The sequence below is a fragment of the Miniopterus schreibersii genome (genome assembly GCF_964146895.1).
Source record: "Miniopterus schreibersii genome assembly, chromosome: 12".
NCBI lineage: Eukaryota > Metazoa > Chordata > Mammalia > Chiroptera > Miniopteridae > Miniopterus > Miniopterus schreibersii.
In genome coordinates, this window is record NC_138112.1 from 50,208,474 (window position 1) to 50,223,822 (window position 15,349).

At 37.3% G+C, this 15,349-nt stretch overlaps 1 protein-coding gene across 1 annotated transcript in view; it reads left to right on the top strand.

Moving 5' to 3' along the window:
• SLC17A6 (solute carrier family 17 member 6) overlaps nucleotides 1-14,915 on the top strand; it is a 36,313-nt gene extending 21,398 nt beyond the window's left edge. The window contains exons 6-12 of the mRNA XM_081153374.1: nucleotides 451-537; nucleotides 3,397-3,539; nucleotides 7,596-7,745; nucleotides 10,809-10,941; nucleotides 11,343-11,453; nucleotides 11,952-12,079; nucleotides 12,781-14,915. Of these exons, the coding sequence (XP_081009500.1) occupies nucleotides 451-537; nucleotides 3,397-3,539; nucleotides 7,596-7,745; nucleotides 10,809-10,941; nucleotides 11,343-11,453; nucleotides 11,952-12,079; nucleotides 12,781-13,125 (1,097 nt within the window). The 3' untranslated portion in view covers nucleotides 13,126-14,915. The remainder of the gene's footprint in view (nucleotides 1-450; nucleotides 538-3,396; nucleotides 3,540-7,595; nucleotides 7,746-10,808; nucleotides 10,942-11,342; nucleotides 11,454-11,951; nucleotides 12,080-12,780) is intronic.
• The last annotated feature ends 434 nt before the right edge of the window (nucleotides 14,916-15,349 follow it).

Sequence of the window (15,349 nt, forward strand, 5' to 3'; positions counted from 1 at the left end):
GGGTGGGGAGCGTGCGTGCGTGTGTGTGTGTGTGTGTGTGTGTGTGTGTGTGCATGAGGAAAGGTTTGGGGCCCCCGTTTCAATTTCTTTAATTCTTATTGGCTTCCTTAGATCCCGTTTCTTCTTGAGCTTTGTATTGTTTTAGTTCATCCGTATTATCGAGGTTTTCAAATCTGTTTATGAATGATTTTTTATCCTAGTCTTTTAAATTTCATTTTTATTATAGTCTTATTATTTTTGAATCTTTGCTGTGTCTTGGGCAAGTTATATCTACTTGTGTATTCCTGTATTCCCGCCTAAAAATGTAGGCCTGTGTGTGCGTTTGGAGGTGTATGGGTGCGAGCGTGCATGCTCCCAAGGGTGCGTGTGCTTGTGCGAGCAAACCAAGGAGCATGAGGTAAAGTCAAGAACTGCCACCAGTTCCACTTACCTTGCCCCTCTGCCTCCTAGGGTCCTACGCCGGAGCTGTGATCGCGATGCCGCTGGCGGGCATCCTGGTGCAGTACACGGGCTGGTCTTCCGTGTTCTACGTCTACGGTAGGCTGCGTTTCTGTACAGTAGAGTTTAAAGAAACGTGCAGAAGCTGGAAGAACAAACAGATCACTACATATGCTTCTGTGTTTATTTACTTTTTTTTCCTTTTAAGAATTCTTTTCTTATATCTGAGAAAACCAAGGAAATGCTCTATCTCTATGATTTTTCCTACATTGTTATTTATCGTTTAAAAAACACCCATGTTGCTGATGGAAACTTTGTCATGTATGACATATATCGCCCTTGACTATGAATTAAAAAAAATTAATTTAGATCTTGATTCAAAGCTGATTAAGAGGAAGGAGCTAGGCAGCCCCCACTTCTCTTCTTTGCTACTGTTTTCTTGGTCATTTCCCTGATCGTGCCTCCTCAGGACTGAGTAGGGTTAGAGAGCTGGGTGGCGATAGTCATGCTAATGAAACAATTCAATTTTGTAATGAATTATCCACTGTCACTTGCAGCAGCAGCAGCGCATTTTAGTCTTCATTTCCTCTGAATTAAAGGACATGAAGCCCCCAAATGGAAACAAAAAATGACAAGAAACCCAAAGTTCAAACTCCCTTTCTGCTTACTTTCTAATTAGAAGCTGAAAGCTTACCCCTGGAAAGTACCCCCAAAGTCTCTCTCTTAGAGACACTTTTTTAATAACGAGGAGAGGAAACCTATAAGAGAGCTGGGTTCCAACTGATGCTGTCACTGATTAATACCATCTTGAACATGGGCATGAGAACCTGAAAGATTAATGAAGTCATGCGGTCGAGCAGAACAGTTATCTGGCTGCTTCCAAATTTGCCGTGATCCATTTCCATTTTGAAATGTCCTCATCAGAGCAAATCCTTATGTTTGTAAAATTTTATTCAATATAGTTTATAGGAGAGGCTCTTATCCTGGCTCTAAAGCCCTTTATGGCTTTCAGATTTGTGAGTGCTCTAAATTGTAAGCCATACATGCATTTGTACATATTTTTTTTCTGGGGCGATCTTTTTATCAGATTTTAATCCATATCTTTCCTTAGATTTTCAAGAGTTCATAATTCAAGGAGGTATCATGCATTTATTTATAGGGCATGTAGCACAAGTTGGGATGGCCATCCATTAACTCCTCTGACTTGTGCCTTAGTCCATTACTTAATTGAAGACATGATGTGGCTTTAAAGTACCGAGACTAATTTCCACAAAGCATTTATGAAAACTAGTCTCATTATTTCGAGTTGTAATGTATTTTATGTCTATCACCGAATGGCACAAAGTTTAAATATGAGATAATATGAAGATATCACATCATAGGACTTGCTTACTTGCTGTGTGTAGCAAAAATTGGGTGTTTGAGCCACACATTTAATATTGGTATTTTAAAGTGTAGTAAGATAAGACCTGCACAGTGACTAAAGTTTAAAAAAAATGATGCATACAGGGTGGGGCAATGGTAGGTTTACAGTTGTTCATGTGGAAAAAAATGCAATAATTAATAAATAATAATACGAGAATAAACTATGTATTTCGTGTACTCACAACTGTAAACCTCCACCCTGTAAAAAGCAATTTGCTGGTTATCTGCCACTTTAGATGCATTCAGGGTGTGGTAATGGTAATTGTTTCTAAATCACAAGGGCTCCCATTTACTGAGTTCTTATTTTGAGCCCTCCACTGTGCTAGTTGCTTTGTGCATTATCTCCCTTAACTCTTCTTTGCCACAATCTCATAAAAAATGAATCATTACCTCATTTTATAGTGGAGGTTTAGAGAGATTCAGTTCCTGATCAAATTATGTGGCTAATGAACGACACAGCCAGGATTTGAATCTGGGAAGAGCCCTGTTCCGTAACCACTACCCTAGGCCGAATTTTCACTGTCTGACACAGAATCGTGTGTGCTGTCATGTTGAGTAATTAAAAAAACAACATGGCACATCTGCAGCTATGGCATGAAGGAGCACCTCAGCAAGCAGAAAAGAGAAAGTATTGTGGAGATCAGGGACATTCAGATTGTTACCCAAGGGAGAAAGAACAGTGTGAGGCAAAAGGGAAATGGCCAGCTGCTGGGAAACAAAACTAAATCACTTGAAATTCTTTGTATTATTAATGCTTCCAGATTTATAGCGCACAATAAGGGCATGTTCTAATGGTGAGAGTACTAAACAAAGAAGGGAATGAAAAGAGCTTATAAACAGTTTATTGTACTGAATTTTACAACTTTCATCTGCCCCCCAAATGATCAATAGGCAATGGCATGTACTGAAAAGAATATGGTAACGGTCACAAAAAGTGGGAAATGTGGCTACACTAATTACAGAAGCCCGTTTTTTAATGTTCAGTAGGCACTCAGGCTAAAATAGTTTTCTAGATTTTATTTAGCAGTCTGTTTGCTAGATCTGGACATGCCGTCAGGAGAGGTAATCAAGCATCTCTTTTCTCTGGGACGCTGACCACTCCCAAATATTCGGGACAGGCCAATCACAAAAGGATTGACCTCGTGCAATTCTGCGAGGACAGGAACTTTGTCTCGCTCATCAGCTTGCTCTCAGCGGAATCCCTGGGAAAGGAACCCTCAGTAAATACCTGTTGGATGCACGGATGTGTCCAAACCACGCCACTCGATAGTTATTTATTGTGAGTTCCTTGGGTATCAGCACCATTTAAAAAGACAACAGGATAAATATAGGACCAGCCTTCAGGAAGACTGACGCCTGTTGGCAAAAGACAAGAGGTGGCTCAAGCCAGTCGTAGAAACATACACTTGAATTTACATTCTATAGAACGTGTTTGTCATGAGATTTCTGTATTCTGATTCCAGCAAATGACTGTTAACTAGAAGTATTTATAACATTTTCTTTGACTTCCTCCTGTTCAACTCTTGCTTGCAGGAAGCTTTGGGATGGTCTGGTACATGTTTTGGCTTTTGGTGTCTTATGAGAGTCCTGCAAAGCATCCTACCATTACAGATGAAGAACGTAGGTACATAGAAGAAAGCATTGGAGAGAGTGCAAATCTTTTAGGTGCAATGGAAGTAAGAATTTTATTATGGTGTATATTTCTATTCTTAGTCTCCATCTCATCTCCCTTCAACCACCCAAATTGTTTTATGAGACCCCTTTCAACAAAATGAATTTGATATCAGTCATGATTGTTTTTCTTTACTCCATTCGCATCCCCTGACTGACTTAAGAATTATTGCTACTTCTTCCATCTGTAATTTTTGCCTTTACCCTTCTTAAGCATCTTCAGATTTGCCCTGCGTTATAGCCATGACTGTAAACCTAAGTGAGTTTTTCAAAACGGTTCAATATGGTCCATAATTTAAACAAATTCGACCAATAGTGAATTTTAGGTTGTAGGAAATGCCAAATCACCTAACACAATCACGGAAAAAGCTATTTTTTTGTTCACTGAGTAGTGTAAATGTAGGTTTTATACATGTGTACTTATGTGTGGTTTAATAAACACTAAAGCTAGCTGACGTGAAAAATATTCTTAATATAATAGAATCCTTTTATTGATCAAATGTTACCATTTTAAGGATTATTATTAAGATCGAGTATTATACAGATAATGTTGTAAAACCTTTTTTCTGATTATGGTTTGGCTTCTTGGCCAGGATCTGCCCATAGAGAGTGAGATGCAGTTCTGTGTCAATAATGCAAGTATTTTAGCCCAGGTGACATTAATATATCCTGAGTAGTAAGCAGTAGATAGACTCAGAAGGCAGCACGCACTGGCTGAGGAACCAGTGTCCCTCATCCATTGTGCTATCCTCCTTGTTTTAAAGGTTCCCCCCACATCCTAATTGCATTTTATCCCAGCTCTGCCTCATTTGTTAGAGAAAGCCCGTCTTCGACATCTCACTCTAGGTAAAAGGTCTGTCACCCCTTGTTGCTGAGGACATGTATCTTGACCTTTAATGAGTAAGAAAAATTCCACGTTGAATATTATTCAGAAGTTAAACTTCAGTACTTAAAAAATAATCCTCACACGATGGTTGTTCCATGAGCAGAATAGACTGGCACCAGACCTTTCCCCTTCCTGTTTCCTTCTGTAAATGGTTTGATAATTTCTTTCTAATGGTGGCTACTCAAGAGACAGGTGGTGATGTGGGGGCGGGAGGGTGTTGGCAGTGGGCTCTGGTGCCCACCAGTCCTAGTTGCTGGGAGCAGAAGCTAAAAATAGGCTCACCCGAGATGAGTTCAGAATTTAGCTTCAATTTGTAGCCAAAAACAACCTGATCTGCCTGTATCTTCATTAGTTAATTGTGCTTTTTTAATTTACCCTTCTTGAGTTACTGCGTGTCTAGGTCATGCATAAGTTTTCTGAAATGAACCCAAAAAGAACAGCCAGTAGGGTGATAAAACAGCATAAATAATCTCAAAATCCCCATTTTCTATATCTTACTGTTTTTCTAAACATAATATTTTATGTCTTATTGATATTTTATACTTTAGCTTCAAAGTAAATTTTTCAAAATGAGATCAGGTGGGAATAGATCTTATATATTTTTCAACATTTTATTGTGAACAAATTTAATATGCAAGAACAGTAACAGGAACAGCTACATACCCACTGCATAGATGCAACAGTGTTCACATCTTGCCTTACGTATTTCACTTTTTTTCTTCTGTATAATTTCAAAGTAAATGAGATATCGTAAAACTTTATTCACGAATACCTCGTGTGTATTTCTAGAAAAATTAGATTAGAATATTCTCCTTTACAATCTAAGTGCTATTATCATACCTAACACAATGAAAAAGAATTACCTAACACTATTGAATACCTAGATTTCTAATAGCCAGTCCAAATCCTATTACCTAGTCTATATTCATATATATTTTGTAGCTATTTGTTTTGAGTCTGGATCCAATTAAAGATCCCACACATTGCACCTGACTATAATGTCTCTAAGTCTCTCTCTTAAAAAATTGAATTAAATATAACATGCATACAGAAAAATGCACAAAATCATAAGCAAATAGCTTGCTGAAGTTTTATAAACTAAATACACCTGTGAAGAAGTAAAATGCTATCAAAATACCCTAAACCCTCCTTCAGGCCCCAACAATTTTTTAGGGTATAAAATTAGATACTTTTCTGTTACATTTGATGAAGTGTTTTGCAACCTGAAGAATAAAGTCCTTAGTGGAGAGGATCCTGGTGTAAATAAAAGAAATACCAGCCAAGCAAGAAAGAGTTATTTACTTATAATATTCTAAACTTGTTTCTTATACAAATATCTATAATGCAGATATTCCTTATTTATCCATTTTTATGATCAGCAAATAAGTATATTCATCTGGCACCATGGTCCCAGAGCATATTGAATTTAAGAAAACAAAAACAAACAAACAAACAAAAAGCCCTGCGCTTTTTGAACCCATCTATGATGCTGTCACTCGAAATTTTTATCCAAAGCCTTTGAACTCATTATATACTCTTAGGACAGGCTTTTGCATTGTTTTGATTCTTTTTTATATTATATATATTTGTGATCACCACAGTACCTTTCTACTCTATTGCTTTTAAAGTGATCTTTAAAAGGATTTATTAGAATCACAATCAATGATGGGGTTTTATTATTAGAGATAATCACTAAATCTGTGCAAAAAATGTTTGCCCCCTCTTCTTAAATTTTTTCTTAAATTTATTGGGGTGACATTGGCTAATAAAATTAGATAGGCTTCAAGTGGACATTCTATTACACATCACCTGTGTACCGCCCCGTTGACCACCCAAGGGCAAACCTGCTCCCTCCACCCTTCACTGCCCCCCCCCCCCCCCCCCCCCCCGGTAACCACCGGCACGATCTGTCTGTGAGTGTGTGTTGGTTGGTTGGCCCTGTTTGTTCATTTGCTGCTTTCAGTTTTAGATGCCCCTTATGAGTGCCCCCCCTTTTACTCATTTGCTCAGGTCAGGGATCCCAAGCTGTCCTTAAACAAAGTCATTTTAGTCTATTGATTCTTCACCAAACAGTCTCTTGGTGTTTAAAATAAAGTAATTGAAAAGTGTCTGGAAACATGAGAGCCATTTTAAGGTGTAAAAAGTAGTCTCAGAGGAGGATACTTATTTTATATTTGGCAAATACAGGATCTTTAAGTATACTGGATATAATTTTTTAATGGGTGTTATAAGCAAAGGCAATTATATTTAGGTTGTTGATTTTGAATGTCTTGACTATCATAAATAACTGCCGTCACGTGCCAGGGGACGACTGGATGTTTTGAGAAATGCAGCATTAGGCCATTTAGTCGCTGCGTGAACAGCACGGACCTAGACGGTGTCGCCTGCCCCTGGGATTGTGTGTGCTGTGCCTCTGTGTGACTGGCAGTGTACTAGGGTCAAACAGGCGAGGCATGCGTTGAGCTACGGTGTCGCTAGGCAATAGGAATTTTTTAGCTCCATTATAATCTTCTAAGACCACCACACTGTATGCGGTACATCATTGACCTAAATGTTATACAGTGCGTGACTGTAGCTATGATGTGCCCATGGTGTGCTGGGTGGCCAAATGCTTTAACCAGATGTACACCATGTGAGTTGTATAGATCCTTGCACTCCAGTGTCATAATATTAATATTGATATCCATTGGCTATCAAGAGCATTTATAATGATACCATTATCCTTAGATAGGGTCTAGATTATTGCACTGTTAATTTTTTTTAATTTTTATTTTTCTAAGTACATTGAATTTTCAGTATTTTCGATAAAATATTTTGGATACCAACACGGTCACTGGTTTGGCAGTGAGTTTTAGCTGAGGCATGATCTATCACTGCCAAAAGAAATCTTGAAAACTGAGATCTAATTTGTTTTATATAAATATGGAATCTTATATATTCCCAACACTTAGTCAACTTAATCCAAATAAGGGGCGGATATATTTCTTTTCTCCTCCAATGATTATTCACACAGCTAAGGTTAGCCGGACTATTGCAATTAATGATTCACTACTTCTCGCTTACCTCCTACTCACGCCCCAACATATACATCCTGAAAATGCAAAGCACCTCTCATTCCTCTGTAAGTTAGAATATGTTTTAAATGGTCGGGATGGCTCTCTTTTTGCGATTTCAGAAATTCAAGACTCCATGGAGGAAATTTTTTACATCTATGCCAGTCTATGCAATCATTGTTGCAAACTTCTGCAGAAGCTGGACTTTTTATTTATTGCTTATTAGTCAGCCAGCATATTTTGAGGAAGTCTTTGGATTTGAAATCAGCAAGGTATGTAAAAATTATCTTTATTTAACTAGTGCATAATTTTTTTTGTATTTAAGTGGGTATTAAGTTGCTTTGCCAAGATTTTATCTTCTAAATTTCATAAGTAATTTATTCATTCAGTCAACAAATAACTTCGGAGAAACAAAGCCTGAGTAAGGTGTTTGTCTACTGCCTTCAAATGTCTGCTAGAAACTGCTGGTTTTTTGGTGAATACAGGCAAAACAGACCTAGTCTCTGCCCCCATGGAGCTTACATCTCAGTTGGGGTGGGCAGCACTGTTACCTTCTCTCTGCAATTAAACATAACTTTATTTTATTTTAATCTTCACCCTGGGACATGCTTAGAGAGAGAGAGGGAGGGAGGGAGGGAGGGAGAGGGAGGGAGGGAGAGAGATGAGAGCAAAGCATTGATCGGCTGCCTCCTGCATGCTCCCCACAGGGGATCAAGCCCGAAACCAGGGCATGTGCCCTGACTTGGAATTGAACCCCAACCTTTCAGTGCACAGGACGACACCCAACCAACTGAGCCACACTGGTCAGGGCAAACATAACATCTTTTACATGTCAGGTCAGATATACTGTAACAGTGATTGAAAAAGTGTTTTATTAAGGTTGAATTGCAAGTACCAATCTACTTCTTCAACACTCTCAGAAATCTGTCTGGCTGAAAGATTTGAGGATAACAAAAAACATCTGAAGACATGCTTGTATGTTGTTTATCTAGTTTATTCATTTGACAAGTACTTGTTGAACATGATATGCAAAGTTTGTGTTAGATTCAGAAATAAGAACGTGGTTTCTGCCCTAAGAGTTCAAAGCTCGGTGGTGTAGACCAAAAAAAAAAAGTTACCAATGACAAGATGCTAAATGCTACAGACAGGTATTCATGGCCATGAGAATATAACCATTTTGAGATTTTTCTATAGGGATAAAATGAACACAATACTACTTTATATCAAAATAAGGGTTTGAAACTTCCAAGGTCCTTTCACATTCATGCACAACCTTGTGTGGCTGAACAGCGGGTAACTCTCACCATTTCCCTTGAACTGATGTCGAAAGAGAAACTAGGGATGGTGTTTAAATTGTCTGGAGCCAAGCTGGTAATAAAGGACAGAATCAAGTTTAAACCCAGGTCCTTTGATTTATTTCAGTTCCCTCTACTATGCCATTTAAATTCAGGCAAACCGTTTATTAATTTAAGCATTTAGCAAGTATTTGTTGGATGTCATCTCTGGGCCAAGCCCTTTGCTGAGTCCTGAATGTGCTTGTCTGCTGGCGATGGACTCGCCATTTCTCTTCATGTCATTCATTACGTAAGTCCAGCTGGGCTCACTCTTCGTATTATGTCTCTACTTGAAAGACTCTGAGGCCTGCGACTGAAGGAGACCTGAGCTTAGGAGTAGCTATTTTAAGAGCTCTTTTGTAATCCCTGTTTCTAAGGAAACTGTTTCCTCCATTACTGAGAAGAATGGCTGCTTCAGATGGGGCTCTTCTCTCTGGAGCTGATCAAACGTTGCAGGGTAGCCTTTGGGAGCTCTGAGAGGTGTTATACTTCTCAACAAAGGCTGCTGGAGGTGTGAGTCCATTTTCACAATCTAGGACAAATACGACACTGAGAGCCTATTAATAAAGTCAGGTCTCATGGGGGAGAGTGAAGGGACCGACTGATGTTAATGAAACTGTGTGGTCATTCTGGCCCTGTAGCTCCAACTAATTGAAAATGCTTGAGTAAAAGCAATGATATTTTACAAAAACTAACTATAATAACCAGATGGGCTAATTTGATTAATTTATTATATTTTTAACTAAAATTGTGAATAAGTTCTACACACAGAGATTGGCTTGAAAATTTTGATTATACTGGTTAAAAAAAAAAGTCTCTTGACTTACCTGAAAAACATGTAAAGGAGGAGATGGAGGAAATAGATCATGGGCCTTGGATCTCGGCTGACATGGTTCAGAAACTAAACTCTACAGTAAACTATAGTAATAATAATAATAATAATAATATAAAACACTTCTATCTAAAGTGAAAGCGAGAATTAAATAGCTTGGACGTTTAACTTATTTTAGCGTCACTCACTATCTCAATTAATCATTAAGGAAACCCAAGTCCACAGTTGTGATACCACATTATACACCACTGTAAAATAAAACATAATCTTTGTCTCAAGACTTCAATAATCTAATTTGAAATACATATTTACATCAACTAATAAACTTACCCAGCACTTATAATGTGCCAGGAACTGTGCTTTAAATTATACTTAGTAAAAAAACTTCCTTATATTTTTATAGTTGAAATTTACTAAGTCCCTGTATGTGGTAATCCATTATTAAAATGCATTTTATTTATACTTCCTGCCTCCATAATTTCTAGAGAATAGTGCCTTGCACATAATTATTGATTAAAAAATATGAGTTGAACTGATGCTGGTGGGTCAGGTTTTAGATTGCATAGAAACTATATTTCATTTTGTGGCAATGTGACCAAATACTGATATTTGACATTAAAAAAATGCCTAAAATTGAAGAATTTATTTACATTTTCGAGGCTCTTCATTTACAGAAATGGAATATAAAACCCATAAGAGCTATACATTTAAAATGCAATAAAGGTTGTTAACCTTATTATGAATTAAAAAATGGATTTATAATCCAGCCCCTTCAAGGTTTTGTCGAATGTGTTTCTCTTCCCTCTGACTCTGTCTCTGTCTCTCTTCTACTCCTCCGTCTGGCTAATGATACATTTTTGCAAAAACGATAAATTATACTTAAGAATATAAAATGGGCACATAAATATGAATCACTCTGATAAGATTCAAGGTAGCGTATTCATACACTCACAATGTACTGACTCATGGCATACTTCTAGAACATAAAAAGCTTTGCTCGTTTATTCTGCGTAATTACTCATTCTAGAAACAGGTAAGTGGTCATTTGGAGACAGGATTCTTCCTGCCTTTGTCCATGGAGAGCTTATGATGGGTTCAGAAAACCAAGACCATTCAACTGCCCACATTACTTAGGGTCACGTATGTCTCTCCCTCTGCTTCTTCACCAGGTTGGCATGCTGTCTGCGGTGCCGCACTTAGTAATGACAATTATTGTGCCTATTGGAGGGCAGATCGCAGACTTTCTAAGAAGCAGGCAAATCCTCTCAACCACTACAGTAAGAAAGATCATGAACTGTGGTGGTAAGTATGTAAGTGATGTGAGGATTAAGAACATGTTTTTAGTTCGAGGAGTTCTGGTTTGCATAAGTAACTTCTCCTATGCATATCAAATGTGCAGTTACATTTACATCTTCATTGTTCATGTATAATCATTTTTTCATCTTACTTTAGATTTTCATAACTCTTAGTTTGAAGTAACTGTGTAACTAACTTGACCTTTCCCACTCACCATTGAAACTTGAGGTTGTTTTTATTCAAACACAAGGAAGGTTTCAGGAATCTTTGTGTATAAATCATTACTGTCATTATTATTTTTAAGATAGACTGCCAGAAGGGGTTTGCTAGGGCATTTTTGGCAGTTTGGGCTCATTGGAAAAATTTACACAAATTTCTGAAGTGTTTTCATGTGTTTGTTTCTGAAGGTTTTGGCATGGAAGCGACTCTGCTTCTGGTCGTCGGCTACTCTCACACTAGGGGGGTAGCCATCTCCTTCTTGGTACTTGCCGTGGGATTTAGTGGATTCGCTATATCAGGTAATATACATTTTTAAAATTTGTACTTGTGACATCTGATATTGGCTGACAATAATAAGATGATCTATCTACCTATCAATCTATCTCCATATATTCTACCTTCCTCTTTAAATATTTTGACTCAAATAAGTTTATTCAACCTATTTCCACTAAAAATTAAATTAAAAATAATAAAACATTTAGAAATCATTCTTTAGATTTGCTTCTACTTTCTTTCTCCCTTCTTACTCTTTTTATTTAATTCATTTCTTTTTTGGTTAAGAGAACACATCTCCTTCCCTCTGTGGAGTGAGCATCACATATTAAACATTATATAAGAAATTATACCACATTTTATTCTCATGATATCCCTGAGCTAAATTATAAGAAAGCAGTCATTAAGCACCTGCTCTGTACCTAGTATCTTTTAAGGAGGGTGGTGAATGTGGTGGAGAATGTTCTACAGGCACTTCTAAGAGGCTTGGGTTCTCTGAATCACAGGTTCTGTGTGTATTCCAGGTTTCAATGTTAACCACCTGGATATTGCTCCAAGATACGCCAGTATCTTAATGGGCATTTCGAATGGAGTTGGCACCTTGTCGGGAATGGTCTGCCCTATCATCGTGGGTGCGATGACAAAAAATAAGGTAAGCTGGACCAAAGCAGAATGTTCAGTTGGAGAAGAGTCTCCCTCGTGGTTGGGGAAAGGGCTCAGAGAGTCTCTTTGGCATTTCTTTCCCGGCCCACTCACCACACTCCTGAGTAGGGGAGATGACTGAGACTCAGAAGAAAATACCTAAAAGCTCTGAGTGAGCCCTCTATCCAAACCAATAAGCAACTGCTTCTCAACGCCTTTTAATATTCCTGATATCCCTGATGTAGTTAAAACACACACACACGAAACCTTACTCCTAGCTCATGAGGATGGGCAAGCAGGAACCTTCTGAGCTTTATTTACAAACCTTAACTCAGGCCCCTCTGCACTGAGCAGCTGAAGAATATAATTATCAGCTACTTGTCCTTATATGTAGAGCTTCCAAATTATGGTTTCCTAGAAGGAAATAAACAAAAGAAGAGAAAAATATTAAGTAAACCAATGATATATATGTTTAAAATGAGCAGACCATAGATATATTTGGAATTCTTTCAGGGCATTAGGTTTAATTTTTTTAAAAATGATGAACGTTACAGTGTTATAGAAGGTTTCGGTCACGGGATCTGCTTCAAATAATCAGAAAGAGGTTGCCCCTGAAGCCAGCTTTTTGTGAAAAGTCTGACGGCGGAGCATTTAAGAAGATGTCTCAGACATAGGGAGCTGGCTCTCACACTGACGCGTTTGTCCCCGCAGTCACGCGAGGAGTGGCAGTACGTCTTCCTGATCGCTGCCCTTGTCCACTACGGCGGAGTTATATTTTACGCAATATTTGCCTCAGGAGAGAAGCAACCCTGGGCAGATCCTGAGGAAACAAGTGAAGAGAAATGTGGATTTATCCACGAAGATGAACTTGATGAAGAAACGGGGGACATTACTCAAAATTATATAAATTATGGTACCACCAAGTCTTATGGTGCCACGACGCAGGCCAACGGCGGGTGGCCCAGTGGGTGGGAAAAGAAAGAAGAATTTGTACAAGAGGAAGGGCAAGACTCGCGCACCTATGAGGACCGGGATGAGTACTCACAACACAGCTAATCGCTGGATTTATTCTTAGTGTTTGTGATTAACTTAATTGTGATTGCACACAAATTTTAAAAATCTGTGCTGTGAACATGTAAACATATCAACCAGGCAAGTCTTGCTGTAAAAATGAAATGAAAACAAACTCTCATGAATTACCATCAAGTGCAATCTGTAGAAGTTGTGAAATCCCATCATTTCCATTCAGGTCATCTATTCTTGCGTTTGTGCTTTAAAAGTTGACTGACCAAAAACTGTAGAAGCCAGTAGTTACTCATTGGATTCATGTGAGCTAAAACTCATCATCACCATTTAGTAAAGCACAACTAAAACAGTTGGCACATTTCATCCTACAAAGGTTAGGAAGCCAAAGCTACTTGATCATGTCAAATGCACTTATATATTTGTTACACGGCATTGCAAAATCTCATGCAGAAGTCCTGTTTAAAAAAAAAAAAGTAATGTCATTGTTGGCTACATTGGATGTTGACAATGTTTATTGGCTATAAATCATGAAGTTGGGGTATCAATTAGAGAAGAATATTGTGGGCTAGCAACTAGCAAGGCATATAAAATAATTATAATTATTACATAATGTGGGCTATTTTGTTGGTTATCAAAAGAAATGTCTTGCAGTGGTTTATATGAAATGCTTGGGCACAAACACATATCTGTGAAAGAGAATTTGTAAAGTGTGGGGTATGCTTCATGTTCTTCCATTCATTTACCTGACAGTATAAAACACTTCACATTTTAATAAATCTGACTTTTCTCATGTAGCATATCACATAACTTTTTTGCAAAAAAAAAATTAAAAAAAGACTTCAATGTATTTTTTATTACAACTTTGTACAGGTTGTAACTTGCATTAGGAAAAAAACAGATGCACACACTGTAAAGAATCTAATAAGAAATTTGCTATGGAAATAGAGCCCTGAACATGCAATATTAACAACAAAAGAAATAGAAAACGGTTTAGATATTCTTTTTCCTTAATAATCAAATACTATATAAAACTTGTGCCACAGAGCTATATATAATATAAAGAGATAAATTTAATAGAGAGACTGTAAGTAGATAATTTTATTATTTAAAGTCCCATTTAAAATATATTTGTCTTATATAGGACAACAAATTATATTAAAATTACATCTATATATATATCTGTATATCTTATACATATCCATACACAAAAACATAATAAACAATCTTCACACACACAAAAATAGCATACACCTAATGTTGGGTTAGGGGACTGCAATTTCTACTTTCCTAGAGTCATAGAATTTTAGATGGGGCAGAGGCATTTTGCTTGTCACTTCTTAATATAACTCAACAGTAATTGCAACATTTGTGTACCAAGCAATAAGTGTAATGCATAGAATTTCCTGTCTGTATATTATCTTTATTTTGCTTGTGGTAGCTTTTTGGGTGGTTGGAATGATTTTTTTCTTTTAAAAAAGTTACCATCAGACCTCTTTTTCATGTTCAAAAATGATAATAATGCATTTCCCAATTCAACTCAAACCATTCTTGGCGTATTTAACTGTCTATTCTGGGTATTTGATCTGTCCATTGTATTGTGCTAGTGACTGGAGGCCCTGCTACTGCAAATATAAAACATAAAGTTTGTTTTAAAAATGCAAACCATCCTTGACCTTAAGAAAATAAAAATATCTTTTGCTTTGTGTCTCAAAGTGATGCAATGTGATCATAGCTTTTGTTGTGTTGAATGAAAAGATGCAGACTATCATTTTGTTGCTGCAAAAAAAAGTGTTAATAAAATGCTCTATTTATCCTTTTGTAAAAAAACAACAACAATGCATTATTTTGGGTTTATTTTATTTAGATTATAGCTTTGATGTGAAGTTAGCTTGTGTATGATTCAAATAATCCAAATCTAGGCTCAAGAAGAACTTCTTTTTAGTCACTTGAGATTTAATGGAAAAACATGGCATTCTTTAGATTGTGTGGGATGTGGGTCCATAGAGAGAGTTTCACATCAAGAAATAGGTCTGGGAGTCAAACTCTATCTCCCTATGGCAGTCTTCCACAACTTCTGCTAAGCTTAAAGAAAAATTTAGGGAAAGAACTCAAAGCTTGTCGGTCAATGATACTGCCTAATTTCGATCACACACATACTTTGTGCTGGGCACTGCCCTAAACAATTCATGTAGAGTATCTTATGTAACCCCACAGGGACCCTCCAAAGTAGGAACTCATTTTATTCCAGATTACA